Source organism: Gnatocerus cornutus, chromosome 5 (genome assembly GCF_029298725.1).
Source record: "Gnatocerus cornutus isolate USDA-ARS CGAHR chromosome 5, icGnaCorn1.1, whole genome shotgun sequence".
In the NCBI taxonomy this organism is placed as follows: domain Eukaryota; kingdom Metazoa; phylum Arthropoda; class Insecta; order Coleoptera; family Tenebrionidae; genus Gnatocerus; species Gnatocerus cornutus.
In genome coordinates, this window is record NC_142237.1 from 19,971,327 (window position 1) to 19,994,000 (window position 22,674).

A 22,674-nucleotide genomic window follows, 5' to 3' on the forward strand; every position below is an offset into this window, starting at 1 on the left:
TTGTCCTTGTCGCCGTGTGATCGAAGGTAATTATATGGTCCACTGTAAACGGGCACCTGAGATGCGCGCATAAATGCGCAGGACCAATGACGTAACAAAAAAAAGAATTTTCGTAAATAACTTTATTTACACTTTCATACATAAAGACAACTCCACATTTCAAACCATATCCACACCTACATTCTACATGTTATAAGGCGGCGGTTGCTGGTACGGATTTGGGTTCATTTGCCGCTGTAAATGTGCAACCAAAGCCGGCGAAGGCTGCGTCCCTTGCGGCCCCACTTGCTGTTGTTGTTGTTGCTGCTGCTGCTGTTGTTGTTGTTGTTGCTGCAGTGCCATCATCTGTTGTCTTATTCTTTGTTGCTGGAATTGATTCTGTTGATTTTGAACTCCTGGTTGCATTGCTTGGGTTTGTCGGGTGTATGGAGGCGCTGGTCCTCCCTGTCCACCCATTCCACCCATTGTGTTCATGTTGGCATTCATGGTCACGTTGGGTGCCTGTTGGAGATACTGGGACCTGGGGTTTTGTGCCATGCCACGGTAATCAGCTTGTGGGGGCCTAGGTTGGCCGAAACCTGAAAATTTCCGTTTTTCGCAACTGATGTGGAAAACAGTCTCAAATTTTACCTTGCTGCTGTCCTGCGAACATGTTTGGTTGGGTTCCTTGCATCATTTGTTGGTTTTGCATGTTGTTTTGCATGATGGGGTTGGGGGTGGCGCCGTAATTGCCGTAAGACTGGTTCATGCCGGTTTGCATAGTACTGTACTGCTGCGGAAACATGTTCTGGAAAGAAAAAGAGTTGATATTTTACACCAGACCTAGGTGCTTTACCATTGTGGCTTTTATATTCGCACGAAAATTTGTTAAACTCTGATTCTCCACGAGAGAAGAAAATTTCTGTCAATCTTTTGTTTATGTAAACGAAAATTAAAACAAAAGCAAATACCAGCCACTTGATTTTTTTTACCTGATTTTGCTGCATAGCCCCAGGATGCTGTTGCCTGATTGGCTGTCTCGGAAATTGTCTCATCTGTCCGTAATTCGCAGCTTGTGGACCCGGTCCTTGCGGGTTTTGTCCCCCAGGTCCCATGAATTGACTAATGGGATGCCGCGAACGCAGCATATTAGAAAGCGCCTGTTTGGACTGATTAATCTGAGGTCTTTCGAAGCGGTTAACTGCAACACCAGCGTTTTAACTTCCAACAGCGGCACAGAAAAAACCCTCACCATTGGCCATCTGCGGTGGATAGTAACCTTGCTGTTGTTGTTGCTGCTGCTGCTGCTGGTTGTACCACTGCTGTTGGTTAGCAGAATTTCCGTACTGTCCTTGCTGCGGCATTCCCGGTCCTTGACCATAACCTGGTAAGTTGTGCATCTGAGGATTGGGGCCCGGAACCTGCAACTCTCGAATAAGTAACCCACCTCCTGGTAAACACATATCGTGTACCTGTATTGGTATTCCCGGTTGGCCTTGTCCCATCTGCGGTTGATTCATTCCCATGGGATTAACGGGAAGTTGTCCCGGGACACCTTTAGGTTTTCTAGGTCTGCGTTGACCTTTACCACGACCCTTACCGACGGCTGCTGGGCTCTGATCCACGGAGGAAGGTGTGTCGGCCTTCAGGTCACAGTCCTTTAGCTGTAGGTTATATCGTACACAAATCTACACTTACTACTCTGTGCTCAAAGAACCGACTCGAGTCGAGTGTATCGTTCAGCACCAACTTAAATAAAAAAAAAAAAAATTACTAACCGGTTTATCAGGGACGGGTTCCAAATCCTCGGGAGGCAACGGAGGGGGATCCAGGTAATGAGACGCCGGGCGCTGGAGATTATGCGTGTGATATTTCAATAACCGATGGGTGTCTTCACCAGCTAGGAGTTTCCGCTCCAGACGAACAGCACCGAACCATGCCCACGATAACGGCGCTGGGTTCTTCATTCCTTCGAGGATGTCCCAACTGCTCACTCTTTGTTTATCGGTCACCTGAAACACGCAAAGGGTAAACTGGTTCCTACCACCGGAAATACGTACCTGAAACCCGTGTTTTTTATCCAAACTATCAAAACTAATCTTGTTGCCTTTACTATCCGTGACCCAACCAATGGGCTCGACGGCGATGACCTCCGTCACACTCCGCGGCAACGGCAACAACTGCCGAATGTGTTGTAAAGACGCGTTATGTCTCTCTCCCACCTCTTTTTTCAACTTCTTCATCAAATTTTGGTACATTTTCCTACCCTCGTCCTGACTGTCCGTAGCCAAAGCGGAGTGAATCAACGTTGCTAACATATCCAAAACCGTCGTAAAAAGTTCACTGTGAGTATGTAAATCGATGAGCCCGTTGGTTACAAGTTGCACCAACAGCAGCGCCCAATCGGTGGTCGCCGATGGGTTCCTCTGAAACGCTTCGAAAACTCCACCAACCAACGCAAATCGCAGTTGTAACCCATCGAGCGTTCTTTCGTTGTTACAAATATCTTGTAAATTCCCATCACGGGCCAGTTGCACCAACTGTGACAGTTGTTGATGTAGCGACGACAACAACCCTTCTCTCTGTCCTTCTTCTTGTCCCTTCAAGCAGGTCAAAACCAGAGTCAAAAACGGTTGGTGACTTAGCAAACTCTGACTGTCGCTGTTTGCACGCCCTTTCTTGGGCTCCTTGCACCAACCACCAGATTCGAGAACCTGCCCAGCGACCTTCAAAACGCGGCCTTGAACAGCACTATGGAGCTTCGACACTAGAGGGGCCACCAACCAAATTGAGTTTTGCTGCCGGTTTTTGATTTCAGGCTTTTTTTCTTCGGATTTTGGCGAGTTAGAGGATGAAGAATTTAATTGGAAAACGTCAATGGCGGCTTTGGCCACAGTATCCAACCATTGGGAGTGTTCAGGACTGTTGAGGGTGAACTGGTTGAACATGAGCTGGAGGTCGAGCCACGACATGCGCAGGGTCCACTGCTCTAAATTCTAAACAAAAATAGTTAAACAAGATTTTTATTGACTCGAACGAACCTCTAGAATTCTGCTGATCATGCTCTTCTGATCTAAATCTTCAATGCTACTGCCTGCGTCTGGATAACAAATCATGTGTAAAAGCCTTTGGGCTTGCGAGTTTGTCAATAAAGGATCCAACAAAGTGTCGGAGTCGCAGAGTTCTTCCGGGTGGCATAAACACCTCTCCAAGACCCACTGTTGCGAACAAATCTCTCTCAAAACGTGACAAGCGAAAGCTGACAAAGAAGCCGTACTTTCGGCGTTACCGGTGCTCGATTGCCTACAAGAAAATATCAAATTTTCACCACAAACTCAAACTAGACGTACACAGAAAAATTTGTGAGTCACGTATTATCACATCGGTGTGTACTTCTAAGTGTGGAGTTATTTACATGAGTACTAACAGTACCGAAAAGCGCACGTGTGCGTTAGCCACGACAGCCATCAACTTTATTTTTGTGTAAAGTGCGGAATTTCGTGGCGATGTTAAAGCCCTAAGAAATCGGCGGTTCTCAAACTTCTACGAGACTCAATTCTCAAGTTGAGAACCGCCGTTCTAATGAAACGAGCCATCTATTAGAATGTCGCATGCTTATGAGATAATTAACATGCACCTTCTACACACAAATGTGACTAATAGCCCTCTATGATTCAGTTCCTTCCAGACAAAAATAAAGCGGATGGCTCCCAGCCGAAGACTTTTCGTTGGAAATGAAAAGTCCTCGCTGAAGAGTGCCCAACTCCATCGCCACTATATTGGTTAGGTTAGGCTGGAGTTGCCACGTCCGAAATGACCATCGGTCTTGCTTAGAAGTATTCCCACCCCTCACAAAAACGTGCGCCCGTTTCACAAAAACTCGAAACACAAAGAAAAATAATAAATGTGCAAGCACAGGTGACACAATCAAAGCAAAGCTTATATTGAATCATCGACAAACCTATGGGCCGTCCTGGAGCCGCAGACCTCCATGTCTACCCTGACAGAACAGAAACAACCAATTTCAAAAAACAAATCGTTAATAAAACCAACAAATCCCGCTAAGAAATCAAAGAAATTAAAAAAATCCATAAACATTCTCGTCGAAAATCAGACAACTTACGCCAAATCCAATGATGGATCGTCACCTCCGCTTAAGAGATCACTGGTGCCGAGAATGTGAGAAATACTGAGTTCGCGAGCGGTTGCGTCGCCGACGATGAGGACAGCTTTAAGGACGGCCAACACCGGACCTACGTGAATGTTGCGATGGGCGGCGGCCAAAAGGTGGCGGTCACAACTCAGACGAACCCCGAGCGGTGGCCTGGGAGCGTTAAGAGGTGGAGAACCCACAGAGTACAAACCGGGCTGTGGGCCCTCGGCAGTGCGGAAAAGGCGAAGGAGGAGGTGGCAAGTGAGACGCATTCCTCCTTCAGCAGCTCCGCTGCCGTTATCCAAACTCTTCACCTTTTAACAAAGTTAAAAGAAATCACGACACAATAGATCTGATTACCTTCAAGAGACTAGGAAGAGCCACGCGACCCACGAAGTCCTCCAAGGAGAAGCAGTGGCGTGCGATGAGAATACAAGTAAACACAGCCAACGCGTTGTGAATGCTAACGTCCTAAAAGAAGAAGTTAGTGGTAGCTTGTTTTTTTTTTATTTCAAACCTGAATATCCAATTGGGCTAAAACGTCGTTGTAATACCCCGGATGGGCGACTGGACAACATAACGCCAACAAAACCCCCAGCCACTCTGACGCTAAAGAATTGCAACATGCCGTCATCTCTGCACACATGATGGCCAAGTCGTTCAGTCTTTCATTGTCCATTTCACGACACACGTGGATGACTGCATTGCTCACAAACGAGTACCTGAGATGTTAAAAATGAAACAAAGAATACACAGAATGTTACAAAACCTGTTATTTGCGCTCTCATTTAACTGCCGAGCCCACGCATTCTCAATACGCCCTCCTCGTCTCGGATTGGCAAAAACCTCTTGCATGCACTGAGCATTGTAGACGTAATTGCTATTAGGAGTTGGCTGAAGCGCAGTGTACAACGCCTGTCGAATCTTGGGATACGCGTTGCCAAAAGGCTCCCCAGTGTGAGGTTTAGACTTTAAAAGACTACAAGAAGAGTAGAGATCGTATAAATGAGCTAAAATGCAACGTTCGGCTGAACTGCAGTCTCCGGGGTTGGTGACGTGTTTTACCACTTTACACAGTCCTTCAAAAACAGCGGAGGTTTGTTCCGGAGAGACTAAAATCGCACAATTAGATTAAAAAACAAACTAAAAATTCAAGTCTTACGTAATAAACAGCAATGGTATCGCCTTAATACCCCCACGACGTACAAACTCAACGATGTCGTGTAGTTGCGGTTTAAGAGTGGATTCTTGTTGTATAACTGCACCTCTACTTCTGGCAACTCTTTCAAAATTTGGATACAAACATCAATCAAACCATAAATGTTCAACGCAAGTTCCATCAAATCAAACAAAAATGCTACGTGTTCCTGAACCGGTAAATAATTCGAATTACCAGTAGCGAAAGAATTCAACATTTCAATGACGGTCACACTGCACTGCCATGTGACCAGATGCTGATCAAAGTAACTCAGACTTTGACATTTCTGCGTTGTCGCTTCGAAATTGAACTCGTTTCGGGAATGTTTCTTGACTTTACCACCGTCGTTTACGTCGATACTGAATTTTTTCGAGAACAATTTGCATATCTCTTTGGACATTTTCTTGACAGTGTGTCGTGCTTCGTCTCTCACTTTTCCGACGCCATAAAGAAGCACGTGTCTTTGGTTGGAATCGTGTTGGGAAAACAGGTCTTCCTGGGAAAGTGGAAAATGGGTGGTGTAGAGTAAATGCCGGGATGGTTTGACTTTATGGTCGGTTTCCATCGGGACGTGACCGATTGTCGATGGAACATGAGGATGGTGTCCATGGTCGTGTTCTTTGGGGCTGTCAGGAGCGTCCATTGAATTACCGTGCTCTTCCTTGATGTTTTGGAGGATTTTATCAAGGTCGTGATCTATATTGGCGTCGTCGTAGTCCATGGTGTGACTATGATCCTATAAAATTCATACCAAAAGTTTATTTCAAAGTAAGATTCTGTGCAACGCCAAAAATTACCTCCACCTTCGTATGGTGCGCCTGATGACTACTGTTCGCCTCCGTGACTTCCTCGTGTCCCAGCAAATCGCCCCTAGAAATCAAAGTGCACATGTACGCGTCGTGCGAGAAAACGTCCCTCCTTATGAGCTCAGAAAACAAATGGACCAAATTCGAGAACGCCGTCTTCTTCTGTAACAAAAGTTTGAGTCTCCGATTACATCCAGCAATGACCTTACTTGAGAACAATCATCCGGTGACGGTACAGGGGCGTCCGTGTCCAAGAATTTCATCAGTAAATTTTGAAACATGGGTGGACCTCCTGGTGCTGAACAATTCGAGTCTTTATCGTCTCCTCCAGTTGCTTCTTGATCTCCATTCGTGGCGGAATCCGACTGTCGTCGATCTAGCAGCGCCGCTACAGCCAAAGCCCGATGTTCGCCTGTTCGTTCTGGTGACACCGCCCATTCGCATAACAATTTGACAACGGAACTTTCTTGATCATTGTTGGGTCCGAAAACTTTAGAGTACAATGTATCCAGAGAGTTTGTAGAGTCCATTTTGTCGAATCGGTGACGATCGAGAGCGTCCAAAGCAGCAAGGACACGATTTGTTATGGTTCCTGCAGGAAAAATAAAGTTGCATCCAAACTTGATGGTTTTACGTTTATTTACCGGCCGAAGATGTTTGCCATTTTTCGGTACACCAACGCCCTTCTGCCTTCTTGCTTCTTTCTCGGATGCAATGTTCGGCAAACTGCAACTGTTTTCTGTAGGAATTCATGTCGCATCTAGCCGCCATGGGTAAAGCGGAAGGAACCATGGGTAAGAGATCTAAGGGGGACCCGTGCCAGACTGTACCGGCACCGGCGCTGCACCAAACAAGAGCAGTGGGGCACTCTAACGTTATAGTTTGAATGATATTGCTCAGTTGTAAAACTGAAAAAAAACGATAATGAAAGGATAAATCAAAAAAGATTTTATACCAATGTCACGATGATGGGGGCAATTCTGGTACTCCAACAACGTACTCTGCATTGGATTGGGTGGCGGGGCTTCCTTCTTTTCTTTTTCATTCTCCTTTGCCTCAGTTTTTGTCGATTCGCTTTGAGGGGACGTGATTAAGTTGCTCTCGGCGACGTTATTCAACATGTAACCGAGTTTTTTGCAGCACAGATATGCTAATCGTCGTGACAACAGCTCTGATTGAACAAACTCGTCCAAGTGTTGCAAAGCTAATGGTAATAAAAGACGAAGAATGCCATCATCGGACGGCTGAGAGCGCATCTTCTCCAGTAGTTCCAAAATCCAAGTCAGAACTTCTTGTCTGTCCATCAGTCCTTCTTCATACATGTATTTAAGTAGCTGAGTGCAGTAAGTCCAATGCCTCATTGCCAGTTTCTGATCGGTCTCGCTCGTGACAGGTTGAGTCAAAGGAACCGTCGGAGCAGGTTTTTCAGCTTGTGAATAATAATCTTGAAGTTTTGAAATTTGTTCTTTGAGGAATTTAAGTAGAGTGCCTGTCCATTCGGTGGTAGGATCTGGCATTTGCCTCTTTTTAATTTTAGCCTCAGACACCGCAACAGTGTATGCAGAACTCAGTTTAATGAACCACGCTGCTCTCATCATAGGAACTTGATTCTCGCACAACATTATAAAGATTTCTTCCTTCTTATTAAAATTGGGGGCCTTCTTTGAAAGGTGCATGAGTGGCTTGTTTCCAGCTAAATCTTTAAACCAGGCTTCTATGGAGTTTTTAGTTCTTATAGTAGCTGGCCAGAAGTTGTCTTTTGGATTAATTTGTTGCCTTTTACGCCCAGATTCTGGCAACATGCTCAACTCCTCCTTACGGCGAATAATGGCGTTAAAGTAAGCCCCCACTTTGTTAGCTGATACATTACAGTTTCTAGCAGTTCCAAACTCATCGCTTAGGTGGTTCATAGTAGGAAAACCATGTTTTACGTTTGTGCTAGTCAGTTCATCTTCCTTTTGTTTTGGTTCTTGCGGGTAGACATCGGGCGGGCCGATGCGGGGCTTTTTTAGAGGCCGCTTCTCGTACAAGACGCTGTTATTGAACATGGTGGTTATTTACTGGGAACAATGACTTAAAAGTAAGTGTCTTTCAAGAAGTCTTCATTCTGGGTTCTCCTTCAACTGCTTTTATTAAACGTGGGGCCCCATGATGTCTAATTTTAGATTCTGGAAATGTAAAACGTGTTTTTATGTGAATAAATACCGGCCCGGAGAGAAATAGTCCTTTTTATGCCAGCAGAACAAACTTTTAAAGAACAACACCGGCCATGTTTAATGTCACTAACGTCACTAAAAGCAGCCATGAACGGAACGAAAATCCCTAAGTTTTTAGAGTTTTTCCTGTGATAATTGGCGTTATTTTTGTTTAATTGAATAACTTCTTATGACGGCATAAAGTAAAGGCCTCATTCTAAACGTTAATCCTTCCAAATTACAAAAAAATACACATCTGTACTAACTTAGTGACTTTTGTTGAAAACTAGTGCTTGTCACATGTCAAACTCCTGTCAAAGTCATTTGTTAATGTGATGGTGTTTATTTTTCCTGAAAATTCATTAATCCGCGTTTTAAAACAAATTTCCCGTAGTGAATTCTAAATGCCTCAGTAGTTTTAATTCCCATGCGTCCATCCACATGTGTAAAAATCATCACATGTCGTCCGCGAAGTGTGCGTGAAAAATTTTATTTATAAAGACGTAATTTGAAGGTTGACTGACATATTAATTAACCATCAGCGTTAAACAACAGCAGTATCGGATTGCTCATTATCTTCTGTAAACCCCCTTTGATATCATGCTTGAATTTGTGTAAAACAGCCCGTTGCAGGGGGGCCCCAGACTCAAATTATGTGATTGAATTGGACTTTTAATTTAAAACCATGAAGCCGGAGTTGATATGTCTTTTGTGTTTACTGCAGTACACAGCAGCCGAAATCTATGCCATTCGATTTGTAAGTTGGGTTAATCTGTTTATTATAAACTGTTTTGGTTTTTAGGACTCCCAGTTTTATTTTGAAGAGTTTGAGGATGCTCCTGCCACTTTTGGCAAAAAACTGGCGGACGGAGGTAAATAAGCGTCAAGAGTAGGTCATAATCTTATCAGATATTTGCATGTGAACTATTTTTAAACATCTAAACATAACATGGATGTATTTGTAGTATTAAATTCGTAAAATCAACGCTAAAATGGTCGCAGTTCCAACTGTCAGATAAATCATTGTTAGTCACTGTAATGGGCGCGTTGGTGGGAGGATAATTTCCTCTCATTATGTATGCTGTTTAGTTGTAATAATTTGTCCATGAAGGCAACCCCTATTTGTTTTTTGGTAGATTTGTTTGCTGCTATTGATCAAAACACTATTTTATGCTGGTATTTTTTCTTGATTTATGATAAGCCGTGATAAATCAAGAATGACATCATTTGTGTTTCCTTGACTTGTGCTCTCTGAAGCATCTAAAGCAGACACATAATATTCAGATTGCAACACTGATAAGTTCAACACTAGTTTCATAATCTCATATTTCTTTCTGCACGTCGATACTTCCATTACAATCAGTTTTCCCTCTGATATCTCCGTTCAACGGCCAAATTAAATACTCCAAATTAAGATTAACTCTTGCAAGTCAAACACGATAACAATGCATTTCTTCTTATCGACATCTGAAGGTCACCATACTCTCTCTTATGTAAACTGTACATTCCAAAAAGTTCTCTTCAGTAGTTGTACGTGGCATCCTGGTGAACGCTGTTCCTCCGGACGGTTGCGCGGATCTTCAGCCACCCCCAACAGACGTAGAAAACGAAACGGGCAAATGGATAGTTTTAATTCCACGCTATACCGACAAACGCAACTGTACTTTCGAACAGAAAATCCGGAGTGGTCAAGCTGCCGGCTATGACGCCGTCGTCGTTCATAATGTCCACTCGAATGAGTTGGTTCCGATGAACGCCAAAAACGACACTGGAATCAACATTCCTTCAGTTTTCGTCAGTCAGTCTTCGGGGATGCAGTTGAAGAAGATCTACGCCGATCCGAAGTATTTTATTGTGATCACGGGGGAGTCCCCGTTTAATATCCAGACACATTTGTTGATTCCGTTCGCTATCGTCGTGGGAATATGTTTCATTGTCATGATAATATTCTTGGTAAGCGGTTGGAGTGGTAGCTAAGAATCGAATTAATTTGAGGTTTAAGGTCGTCAAATGTATCAAAGACAGGAGGAGGCAGCGCAGACACAGGTTACCCACCTCCACGTTGAATAAGATCCCGATTTGTAAATATCAAAAGGGGGACCCTTACGAAACGTGCGCCATCTGCTTGGACGACTACATCGAGGGCGAGAAATTGAGAGTTCTTCCATGCAATCACGGTAATAATGTGAGTTTGACAGTACGAAAACTGTTGATATCGTTTTAGTTTACCACACGAAATGCATCGATCCATGGTTGACGAAAAACCGACGCGTCTGTCCCATCTGCAAGCGTAAGGTGTTCGCCCATGACGAACCCCATCACGATTCCGATAGCGACTCGGACGCCGACGACACGACGCCTCTCATCAACTCAAACAATCGCGGCACTCAAGGGGGCACTTTCCAGCAACAATCCGAGAACCCCATTCAAAGGGCGGTGCGCTCGATATCGCAACAATCCGGCGCCGTCAATTTCGTGACGGCGTCTGATCATCATAGCATCAACGGGGATTACCAGAGTTGCACCAGCTCGACGACGGGATCTGAAGATTGCGAAAATGTTTGTGATAATCTAGACGAAGTCCACGTTTGCATGCAAACAGACGTGGTGAGCACCGAAAGCAGCGGTGATGTCCACGTATGATTTTGTTAAAATTCTATTGTATTAGTTTAGTTGCTTTTATGAACTGTCTAGTCTTGTACGGATTCGTATGAGATCACGGAACGTGCTGGTGCTATGTTGAGTTTTTCATCTATGACTAGGTTTTATTTGTTGACTCGAAAGATAGTCACGACCGATAGAAATGTCCTGTGTATCTCTTTATTTGAATTCGGCGCGGATTCTACCAGGCACACCCTGTATATGTAAGCTTATAAATATATTTTTTGATGGTTAGAGGAATTCTTTTTATTTGGTTGTGATGGCACAGCTCACTCATTTTTTGTACATTATTGTAAGTGTTGATATTTATTGTTTATTAACTACATGCCAAATTGTTAGTTTAATAATAACCTACATCTACAGGAGTCTCTTAATGAAACACCCATTTTTAGCTCATGAACGGAATCACGCTATTACTGTATTGCTCTTTCTTTTCTTTCTTTTTCGTTCCTCGTTTCCTCGTCTTGAGATATCCACAAAATAACTTGAGCGACAAGAAGTAGACAAGTTCCACCAAACTCAAGAAACTAAAGCCCAAACATAGCCCTAGAAGCCCTCCGACGTTCGCTACAACTTCCCTATTACCCCCATTATATCGCTCGATTTCACTTACATAAAACCTCGGTAAAACCGTAGATTTCGCTCTTAATTTGCTTCTGAAATCTGTTTTGATCGAAAAAAAAGTGAAGAACGGCAATGTTTTTTCTGAAAATTTACAAAAAACTTGATGGCACTTTGTTAATCTCTTTACCTAAAATACTCGATTGATGAATCGTTTTCCCATGCGTATTTCAAAGCTGGGGAGTCTAACTTGCTGTAAGAAGCAGATTTTGCAAAGTTCATTTCGTGACAACCAGGAATGCAGTTGCAGCTAGAGCTGTTGAAAATTAAGTTAATTCTAATCTCGTAATGATTTTTTTTACTGTTTTTACCCGTTGCCATAAACAAGTTCCATGTCCTCTAAAAATTGGATTAAAAAAACGGTAATAAAAAAATTTGTTGTCACCTTTCGCTTGCTCCATGCATGTCTGATCTCTTTTACCACAAACCTCAATGCTGGCGCTTTCTTTAACAAAATTTGAATTTAATGTTCTTTGGGAAGTAAAAAAAAACTTACTCGGTAAGTAGTAAGGAATACAATTGCATGACTTATGAGTGTGATTGGACTGGCATTCCAGCCGACAGTTTCTAGAAGTGTAAGTTCTAAAATACCGCAATGGTCTCTCATCCTCAAAAAAGCATTGCCTCTTTTCAACAGCCACAGACCTCAAAGTTGGCGTCGCCTCTCTAATTTCAGGTCTTAAAATATAGCGAGCCTCAACTCCCGGACTCACTAAAAAACCATAATCGGCGATTTTTGGCGTTTCAATAGGGTTTGAAATAATGATCTTAAAAACCAAAGGTAAAATAATTCGCACTGCCGGCGGTTAACATATGTAGGTACTTTAAACCCGACACTGCTGGTGGATGAACAGTAATAATTATCAGTTTGGGCATCTACCATGATTGTTAGACCCAGATGGGTCCCAGAACCCACAGGACGAATGGGAATAGTGGTCATGTCACCTTTATTTGCCGAAGTAAAACCTTTTTCGGGACTCCAATCGTATATCTGTCTAGGAAATGTGTGGTTAAGGAAGGAAAAGTCTTTCCTAAAGAATGAATATTACAGTCGGAGTAAAATCACTTTTCTAACTCACGGATTCTTGAAAATATACTCTGCTGGTAACCTATTAAAAGAACAGCACAACCCTTCATCGGTGAGGTCGTTATTGAAGTACTCTTCACAGGTAACGTTGTCATCCTGCCAAAAGCATCTCTTAAGAGTGTCAGAGCACGATTGCCCTGCCTAAAAACCCACTGAACATGACAGCTTTCGCGTCTTACTTTCTACCTTTATAAGAAAATTTTGCACTTCCTTCCATCCCGGTGCTGTTTTATCATGAAACTCTTTAAACACGTTCGTATTGCAAATATCTTCCAGCAGTCTCATTTCGACTGAATTTCTAAAAACTCGCAATTATTACAAACTGAATTATAATCTTTTCTACTTTTCCTGGAGTATTCGCTCGGCTTCGCTCTTCTTCACTTGATTCATGTTACAGATGGTAATGGCAGGAAAAGGGATCTCGTTAAAAGTGGCGTCCACGGGGTTAAACGCCACCATGACAGGGTTTGTATTCCATCGCGCGAATATGTTTGTTATGTAATAGCAAGCAAATCCGAAAGCCGAGAAGAAAGCCACAATCCAAAAAAATCTACAGAGGTTTCAATTGGACCAACATCGAGGGCGGTAACAACGTACCTTTCCACGAAAGTCAGGGAAGTGTCCCCCACATAACGGAGACCGTGTAAAGTCGACTTTTCGCAGTAGTTTTGGAATTGGTGGAGAATTACTTTGGGGATATTCTCGTGGTTTTTCCGCTTTGGTTCGGGTTTAGGGTGGTTACTTTATTTTGATTTTATTTTAGGTTGTTAATGTGGGATCTCGTCATACTCACTGATAGTTTTCCATCGGCAATGCCACCGTCATTGAATCCCCAATCCTAAAAACCGAGCCGCTGCCATCGGGTTGGCTCCAACTCCCGATGGCTTTCCTAGGTCTCACTAATCCATTCTCTTCTTTATACATCTTCTTACCACTCTTCTTTTTGATATGAACTACAAGTTTGTTCTGAAAAATTTCCTCGTCAACTTTGTAAGTTACATCTTCGATGGTAGGCATTATGGTGTCAGTATGGTCACAATATAACAAATAAAAAGTTTTTTTTAATTACGGTTGCGTGTTCTTAATCGATGGCTAACATCGTTAGGGATGTAATATAGGCACTCATTAGCCTTATTCTTCGTAGGACGACGAGCAATTTAATTTAATGTAAATAAATGGAAGGGCAAATGCGGATGTTTTTGTCAAGTTGCTTCGTAACTACAATTAATCTTTATTTTAACGGGAACTGGTAATACGTTTTTAATGCCGGTATCAGACGATCTGACACGGAAGAGCCGTGTAAAGTTGGATGAAGGTCTAATGTTGGACGAAAAAATGATTTTTTTGTGGGATGAGTACAGCACGACACTTACTAGGAACTCCTATCTACGCTGAGTAAATAAACAATTGACCTGGATGGAAATTGCCGCATGTCGTTGCGTTTCATTTCTTTAATAATTCGCGTGTTTACTGCTAGATGACCACTAGTAACAATTTGTTAGTTTTGTTAGACAATAACGTATAATTTTCGTTACAATGTAAATGCTGGTTGTCTGGTGCGTTAAAGAGATTAATGTCTCTTACAAGTGACGCCTTCCAATATAATTGAATATTAAATCCAACGTAAACCATTAAATTGTGCTCGTGTTTTGTACTAATTACAGATTTTGACTTGTTTTTTCTGTATGACAAGAAATAAAATCGATTCCCCATGGAATTTTTCCTGTCCTATATTCCAAATAGGCCACTTTCCCTCTCTCTTTACCTGAAGAATTGCGCCATGCGGAACCGGTAGCGCACGGGTGCTGGAGAGCCCTCCAGAGATCCGAAGGGGGCCCAGCACGTGTGACACAAGACAATACACCACAGGGTGGAGACTCAACACGACGCCCCACAGGACGCAATCTCCCGCCTTGACTTTGTCAGCACAGCGGTGTCTCAACAAGAATTTAATATCAAAACCCGACACACATTCGTGAAATTTCTACCGTGCGATAATTAACTCGCGACTTTTTTGAGGCATTCTGTTCTCTTTCGGATTTATTGTGATTTAAAGCAGCTCTTAATTTCCTGTCACGCCAGTGCAAGAAATGCGATCGACGAGAAATAAGCGGGTAATAAAGCACGGGGACAGGGGTGGACTGGGAATTATACCACTTCTTTCGGATGAAATTAATCAGAATCGAGCTCTAGATGAGTATAAAGATCAAATTGGTTTTAACTAATTGATGATTTTCTTTAATCAACCCGATATGTATGCAACCAACAATACATATCTTGGAATTTTCCCAGAAAATCAAACGCGACAACTTTTTATTCCTATAAACATCTCTCTCGACTGCTCCTTCCTCCTTTTCTCCTCTTTCCATTCATGGTGTGATACGATTCGAATAACTTTCGTTACGGCCCTGCACCGTGGCAAACAAGTTCTGCAAATCATTCGTTGGCCATAATTATTATACTCGACGTCTCCATCGGTCTAACAAATCTCTAAAATCTCGCACACACAATTTCACGGCAAATAATTCTGTGGCACACATATTTCACAAATACAACGACGAAAACCGAAATAAAACGTCGTCGTGTGACGGGGGGTCCGTTTGTCCACGTGGAGGGGGGTCGTGCAACTTTTCGTATTAAACAAAAGATAAGGGGCACTTTTAGAAAAGTTTGTGAAAAGTCCATTTGGGGGGTCTACGTAGGGGGTCCATGTTGGGGGCACGGGCCTAAAAAGGGACACATGTCTTTGCCTACTGGGCGGGAGTGTGGTGTACGAACATATGCGTGCGGGGCTTGTAATGAGTGACACTGCAATTTGGAGAGAAAAAAGAATGGGGAATGAAACGCTTGTTTTTTGGACAAAATTACATGATTTTTTTCAAATTATTGATTCCAAAAACAACCCCCAACAACCGGTTCTAGCGTGTATTGTTGGTTGCCGGCGCACACCACATTAACGCAGAATTTATTAGTCGTTAATTTGTGAATTAGATTAATTTCACCTAATTAAAACAGAACACATAATTTAGCAAACTTTCTTTTTTTTCTACACGAAGAAAAACAAATGTGGAGATTAATAAATGCGTGAGAACAGTTCGAAACGTTCCAACGACGTGTTTATTGCCGGTTTGATAAACAATTCGCAATATTTTAATTATGCATTATTATAATAACTTCCACAGTTATTAAAAAAGTCGTTAAGAGTCGGACGTATAATTGTAAATTATTCATTGCAAGTATTTATAGACAGTCTCCGCAATAAATTTCCGAGTCCAACGCAATCGCCATCGGTTGGAAAAAATGTCTTCACGGCACGCTACTTTGAGGAAGATTTCTGGCGGCTACAATACAACAAAATGTGTAGTAATGAGGGTAATAATAGTTGCAAAGATTATGCATGAGTGCTTGCGAACTTTCAAAGGTTACATATCACATAAATAATTGACTGAATGGAAAAGGTGAGGTCTTGTACAAATTATTTCTAGGAAATGAACATGAACGTTTGTTCGAAAAAATGTTGCAGTTTTTTTATAGAGGAAGTGTGATAAGTGAAGATTAGATTTATGCGTGAGTTGCGTCGAGTCTTCTTCGCCATTAAATTAATCTGTTAGACACGGGCTCGTTTAGACCATATGAAAATTTTATTATGTCAGTTTAACTTTTACAACGGCCGTAAAATTGTCAGAATGTTTGTTTTTAAAAGGACAATATTTTCCCTCCTTACTTAAAGATTTTACGATAACGGTATAATATTATTCGTTATTATTATAAAACGCTCGAAACTACTACATTATATTTTTTCATTTAAAAATCTTTATGGCAATAAACGTCGCATCTTTTAAAATGACATAAAATACACGTTTTATCGGCGAATCATTTTTACTGACGTTGTTTTTTATTCCTAATTATTATTGCCGAGGATCTTTTACGTTTTCCAGCAGAGATAACATCGAGGGCGCAAAACCTAATTGACTCGTCATTCGGACACCCCTTTCCTACTTTGTTACAATTACATTGCTCGTAAATTCTTCGATGATATCAAGAAACTTGTCTGCAGATGACTCCAACGTTTATTAAATTATATCCAATCTAGCTTTTATCGAAAAGAGAGGGGATTTTTAATAATGCAATAAAAACGAGTCGCACAGTAAACAAAGACTTCTTATTGATGTCGGCGAAATATTTAATGACTTTTGCTACCGCCGCAATTTCAATTAGTTATTTCGCATACGAAATGCAAATGAAGATGGAACAAACAAAGATATAAAGTAAAGTGAAGCAGAGATGTTAGAATGTCGATATTTAACCATCGCGAATTAATCGACCGATCCGACGTTCATAAATTCTTGGTTTAATGAAATTTGCCGTAAAGTGCATTCCTGATGCTCATGCAGCTGCTTGATGAGAAAATTTAACAGAAATAACAGTGCTGCCACCTATTAAAAAAAAAATCCCTTGCTTACTAGTAAGTGAAGAATCTCTTTTATATCTCTTAAATATTTTACCACGAAAAAAGCGTCCGCGTCTAAGGCAATTATAAATTTCGAAACGGATCGTTGGTCGAAATGTCATTATTGTGTTCGTTTTGGAATCGTTTTTGGTGGCGGTAACCAATTACAGACCGACAAAGGAACGCGGCATCAGAATAATTTCGGTTCGAATGGGAAAGGGAATGTACGTGTGATGATAATACGAGGCAATAATAACACGAATGTGCAAATCATTAAAGGATGAACAGTTGTTTCTATTATTTATTAACGATTTTGTCACCGGGGGGTTAGATTCGGTCATTCTTCAAAGCGAGGTGCCGATGCAACCGGAGCGTTGTAATTAATTAAAAACTTGTGTTTTGATGAGGAGAACCACGGAAAAAATTTAATCTAATGGGTGCACCTGTACGCGCGGGTACCTTTGTGACGACAGAAAAGAAATAAAGAAAAGGCGCTCACCGAAACGATCAAAATGTCAAAACAGTGTTGCTCTTGCCGCTTTTAAACTCAAACCATAATCGAATTATTTTAGCGATCCTTTCGTCTACGCGGGTTTTGAATTTAGAAGTGTGTTGGCACAATTTCACTTTGACAGTTTGAGGTTAATACATGTAAATTGACAAACATAAAAAAACAGAGCCTACCGAGCAACTTTTTTACAAAGAGAAAAGTTTCCCTTCATTTTCAAATATTCAAAACAGTCATAAAACGAAGGAAGTGCTAATTAAACGAGGTAAATTTATGATCAGAAATGCATCAAGATTTCAACAATCATAAATTATAGTTAAAATCTGGATTTCGCGGTCGTGAAATATGATCCATCCAGTTGGAGATTGTGTTAATTTGATAAAGCTATCAATTTCCATTGTAGATCGCGTAGAAAACAATAAGAAAAAGCAGCATCGCCGATAAATAACTCGGAGCGTGAAGTTGCAATTTAAATAATTTATTTGGGCGATTATCGAGTTAAGAGAAGCAATAAAATTTTTCGGAGCAAATAGAATAGTTATTAGAGTCGAGATGTAGCATAACTAATAACATCTAATGATTTTTATTATCGAGATGAATAATAGGTAATGAAGTCTGCCGGAACGAAGCCACAATTTCTATAACAGTACAAGGCATTATAAAACTAGTAGGAAGAGTTTGTAATAAAATACCTGAGGTGAACCGAAAAGCCCTACATTCTCATTAGCTACTAACCAATAGCTAAGATGAAAGGCGGAGCGTGATTTATTTTATCTGTTTATCATCAAAGCGTGCCCCGGAATAAAAAACAAATTTTATCGGCGACGGTCATTGCCAAAAAATTACGTTTTATTGTGACAAATGAATGTTTGGCAGTTTGTCGTAAATAAAGTCCAGTGCCTAATTTGAATATAAAGTGACGGTTTGATTGATGACGTGTTGTGGGGAAAAGTCAAAAAGCTTAGGCGTGTGGAGGGCGGTTCGGTCGCGCCTACGTTTTATGCAGAAGGTACTAATTATTGCGCCCACTCACGCCACTGCTCAAAAACTCCCGTAAATGAACAATCGTACGAAACGTCAATCATCGACTTGAAGACTAATGACGAAACGTTTAAGCTTTCAGGTTTAATATCAAAAGAAGAAGAAAAAACACAGGGATGTGTGTACGTAATGGATGGTGATGGAACAACGAAGTTTAATCAAGTTGTCTATTAATCATTGGGAAAAACAAAGGATTGTGAGTGGTTTATGTCATGGAAGAGAAGATGGCTGGTTTACCATTAGTTTTCAATATTGTCTTTTTCAGTTCTTCAACACACAAAAGTCAAAAGTCTTTCAAGTTTTTTGTTATCTCCACTTGTACAAGCAAATGTAGCTAGACTTGATTTTTCCTGTTGCGGATTTATTGGTTTACAAAAGAGAAAATTTGCAGGATTTTTAATGCTGCTAATCTGCCCGAAAATGACAACACCAAATTTATTCTTCAGCTACTTTACAAGTTGTTGAAAAATTGCTAAAAGTGACACTTCTTGTTTGACAAAAATCAGCGTTGTGTAAATCTACTGCTAATTCAATAGCGTTACGCAACAAAGATCCAGCCAGTGTCGTTCAAAAACGGAGATCATGATTATTCAAACTTTAATTTTACCGATTCTGTAGAATAAAATTGCAGTAAAACTGATGTTGCACCTCAATTGGACTATTAGCTTTAAGAATTTTACGTTCATAAGAAGCTTAACAGTTGGTGACACTTTTAATCGATTTAATAAGGTGAAGAGGTACATTGAAATTTTTTTGTGGGTTAGATCTTTGTTGCACACCATCAATTGATGAATCACAAAATTGCATTTTAAGTTTGACGTTTACAAATAATCCACTCCAGGAAAAATTAAGTATTTATAATTCTTTGGCCGCACTGCACCAAAAGACTCATTGGATTTTCAAAAAATTTTAAATTATATTTTATTACTTCTACTCTTGTAGGCCTAACGCAATAATGACATAATCACTAAAGTTAGAATTATCCAATAAAATAGTCAAGATTTATTCGAACATTTCTCGCATTTATCTTAGGATAACAAACGTAAATTCTTCCTAATTTAACAACAAATGGCCCAGCACGAAATCAGTAAAAACATCATTGCAAAGGACAAAATATATTACTCACTTCCATACGCCTCATGTTAAAACTCAAAACAATCGAGTGAGATTCCAAATTCCTGACATCATAGGAACGTCAGGAAATAAAGTGATTGATACAAAACGTAATAAACACTTTCTATTTGTATTGGAAATGTCAACCCATATCCATTTTATTACATAATAAAATCACGTAAGAAGTTATTACTGCTGCATATATTCATTAATCTTTGTTCTTGGAATCTCTGGAGAATTTTTACGATGCGTGGGCGCTGGACCGCCGATCGCATTTCCCGAAGAAAATAGAGGGTAATTACGTCGAATATAAATAACTGAAAATGTAATTCGAAATTATATATGTTTCGATTATGTAAATGCAGGATTTAGAACCACGTGAATGAAGATTTATGCTCGAACATGTGCGGAATGTGTTCGGGAAATTGTAACAAGATAAATGCGAACACGTTAAGAATTTATTAAGTAAAAGAGGTGTGATAATTTGCCCGGTGGAAAATAATTAGCATTCTTAGAATTTTATCCAAATCGTCATGTGCCCATTGACATTTGATTGATCGCAGCGTCGTCCTTCGCCCTGATTTAGTTGTCCACTGTTGTAAAAAGCTAATTGTTGAACCTTCTGAGAAGAATCGCACCCATCGTATATCTTTTCCTATTGTCGTATTCAAACCGTGGCATCTATTATCCCAAAATGTTTACACCACCAACTTTCCAGATTTCATGGGTGGTCACTTTAGAAATTGCGCTTTCGCTTAATTTTCATCGGGCCTGAAGAATTCCCTCAAAATTTATGAAAATGGATGAAACCCACAGATCGTTATCTCCGTTTCGTACAAGCCGAACACAATATTAATGTCCCAAAGACACATAAATGATGGGACAATTTCATAGACAGAACCATAAATTTTGACCACAAAAAAGTCATTATAGGGTCGTGTTTTTTGTGGACGATATCAGATCGGGGAAGACACGGTCGAAAAGTGCTGTTTTGCCAGGTTTTTACACGTTTTTTAGATGCCGACAATGAGTAATTAGACGGGTTTTAATTGGCCGCAATCAAAATGAAGACTAATTGAAGGAAGAGAACTCTTGAAATAATAAGAGAACCGGATGAGTTCCGACGGAGCTGACTAATTATTTGGCAAATTAAAATTGGAACTAATGAGTTAATGAGATCCTAAATCCTGATAACTGAGATTACTAAAATCTGTTTTGTCATAAACTTCAGGTACACAAATAATGTACGGTTTCTTTCTAACAATTGCCCAACTTTTCGAAATCGACCTTTTTCCACTTTCTGGGACAATTCCCGTCACAACCTCTCTAATTACTTTACGACGTCCATAAATCAGAACAATTTATGACACTTCAGTTCTCAAAAAAAATTCTTCAATTCGTCTTCAAACACGTGCATTTTTATTAATATATTATTTTTTATTCAAAGGCACTCTAATTCGCAGGGCAGATGTTGTGTCACTGTTGTTCGGATGTTCGCCCCCTGGTGGGCGGCAAGGGTGGCTTTTATTATCTTCTTTTTTCGACAGAAGGCTTGGATCCTTATTAATATTGTTACAACAAAAACACCTTTACAATGACCCGCATCGAAAAAAATGAATTGTTCTGTCGTAATCGCATGGATCTTTATTACCGACAGAAAGGTTTAAATTAAAACTTCCTGCTCGTAAATAAGTAGCGAGATTAATTAATTTATGTAAGCGTAAAACTCGGTACAAGTCTAATTAAGTTGCAAGTTTTAATTATTCCCGCGAAGGGCGCGAAGGACGAGAAACAGATTTTATTAAAGACGTTTTTGCACAAGAAGAAAAAGGCAAAATTAAAGAATTTAAAAAATTCCGATTGTAAGAATTCCCGTCACATTTTTTCATCTCCCAACCCTCCACGAATTACCATGTTTTATTAATACCGCATAACATCGCCACGAAAAAACTCGGACCCAAAGAATATAAATCACGTTATTGGTGAAATGGCTGCAGTAAATCATCGTCCACATCAGCAACCAGACTTAGACCACAAATCATAACCTGAGACGACTTCCAGTTTACGACGCAGCTCTCCAGGTATCACCATTACAAATATTTCATCAATCAAAAGACAATTTCTCTCAGAAGCCTTTTGAAATTTTTATCAGCCAAAGAAAAATGCGAAACGAGAAAAAAAACCGGGTTGTAAGTCTCCAGGGCCGTAAACAAGCCCGCTCCGTCTCTTGTTTGTTTAACCACGAAGGTAGATGAGTCCAAAAAAAAGCAGTTAAATTTTATGGATCCGAAGATATGTCCATTCATAAGCATAACCGCGTTCGGGACGAATATATAAATATTTATTTCGGTAATTTGTACGCAATGGCACCATAACACGTTAATTTATACATGGAATGTAATTAGGGGAGAGAGGAGTAAAGAGGAGCACGGGTTACATAGGGGAAGGTAATGAAAAAAACGAATAATTGATTTCGGATTAATGATGTTCCTGTATTGACATGAAGAAAACGCATCATCTTTTTTCATCGAGCAATGACAATGGCGGCTGTAATGGCTTCCACAAATTACATTATCAATCTTAGTCGTTCAACTGTCAGGTGAAATATCGCCTCCACGGTTTTATTAACTACTTTGTCGTACACCCTGTATATTAATGTCGAAATTAATTCCGGATCGAAAGATGATTAAGCAACATCGGATCAAGATGGCGGTTAAAGTGACTTTAATTAAAGTAATGACGGATGATCCGTGACTACTTCAAGAATTAGATTCGTGAAAACGCCCGACTTACCTTTCATGCAATTGGAATTTTTAAAAGTCGAACGGTTTCATTTATCGTGCAATGAAAGAAAGACGGTTG

The 22,674-nt window shown here is 40.6% G+C and overlaps 3 protein-coding genes across 8 annotated transcripts in view; 1 reads left to right on the forward strand and 2 right to left on the reverse strand.

Moving 5' to 3' along the window:
- Nucleotides 1-107: 107 nt before the first annotated feature.
- Nucleotides 108-8,447, reverse strand: kto (mediator complex subunit kohtalo). Of its 4 annotated transcripts, none has more exons than XM_088037827.1 (18): nt 7,092-8,445; nt 6,781-7,044; nt 6,346-6,728; nt 6,128-6,298; nt 5,295-6,066; nt 4,902-5,244; nt 4,650-4,854; nt 4,493-4,603; nt 4,103-4,446; nt 3,941-3,979; nt 3,021-3,282; nt 2,040-2,975; nt 1,758-1,991; nt 1,452-1,622; nt 1,232-1,400; nt 972-1,180; nt 631-787; nt 108-578 (listed from the first exon to the last, which is right to left on the reverse strand). In XM_088037827.1, exons 1-18 carry the CDS (start codon nt 8,182-8,184, stop codon nt 184-186), a joined length of 6,258 nt encoding a protein of 2,085 aa, XP_087893953.1. In that variant the 5' UTR covers nt 8,185-8,445; the 3' UTR covers nt 108-183. The 4 variants fall into 4 exon arrangements, with proteins under 4 accessions (XP_087893953.1, XP_087893952.1, XP_087893954.1 ...); XM_088037826.1 differs by having other exon boundaries at nt 1,452-1,643; nt 7,092-8,444; XM_088037828.1 differs by lacking the exon at nt 3,941-3,979 and having other exon boundaries at nt 1,452-1,643; nt 7,092-8,444.
- Nucleotides 8,448-8,607: 160 nt separating this feature from the next.
- On the forward strand, nt 8,608-11,226 carry LOC148175575 (E3 ubiquitin-protein ligase RNF13-like). 2 transcript variants are annotated; one of them, XM_088037832.1, is made up of 6 exons: nt 8,608-8,912; nt 8,965-9,088; nt 9,134-9,203; nt 9,857-10,284; nt 10,334-10,508; nt 10,556-11,226. In XM_088037832.1, exons 2-6 carry the CDS (start codon nt 9,017-9,019, stop codon nt 10,972-10,974), a joined length of 1,164 nt encoding a protein of 387 aa, XP_087893958.1. In that variant the 5' UTR covers nt 8,608-8,912; nt 8,965-9,016; the 3' UTR covers nt 10,975-11,226. The 2 variants fall into 2 exon arrangements, with proteins under 2 accessions (XP_087893958.1, XP_087893959.1); XM_088037833.1 differs by having other exon boundaries at nt 9,860-10,284.
- Nucleotides 11,227-11,325: 99 nt separating this feature from the next.
- The window catches only part of LOC148175576 (pickpocket protein 28-like), a 43,068-nt gene continuing 31,719 nt past the window's right edge, over nt 11,326-22,674 (reverse strand). Inside the window, exons 2-13 of one of the 2 annotated variants that reach the window (XM_088037831.1) lie at nt 13,494-13,666; nt 13,298-13,441; nt 13,044-13,250; nt 12,887-12,998; nt 12,693-12,841; nt 12,437-12,644; nt 12,110-12,380; nt 11,999-12,058; nt 11,925-11,952; nt 11,744-11,869; nt 11,606-11,697; nt 11,326-11,559 (exon numbers count right to left, since the gene is read on the reverse strand). In XM_088037831.1, the coding sequence (XP_087893957.1) occupies nt 11,381-11,559; nt 11,606-11,697; nt 11,744-11,869; nt 11,925-11,952; nt 11,999-12,058; nt 12,110-12,380; nt 12,437-12,644; nt 12,693-12,841; nt 12,887-12,998; nt 13,044-13,250; nt 13,298-13,441; nt 13,494-13,666 (1,749 nt within the window). In that variant the 3' untranslated portion in view covers nt 11,326-11,380. Of the gene's footprint in view, nt 11,560-11,605; nt 11,698-11,743; nt 11,870-11,924; nt 11,953-11,998; nt 12,059-12,109; nt 12,381-12,436; nt 12,645-12,692; nt 12,842-12,886; nt 12,999-13,043; nt 13,251-13,297; nt 13,442-13,493; nt 13,866-22,674 lie in introns of those variants that run through there. The other variant, XM_088037830.1, reaches the window with a different exon arrangement.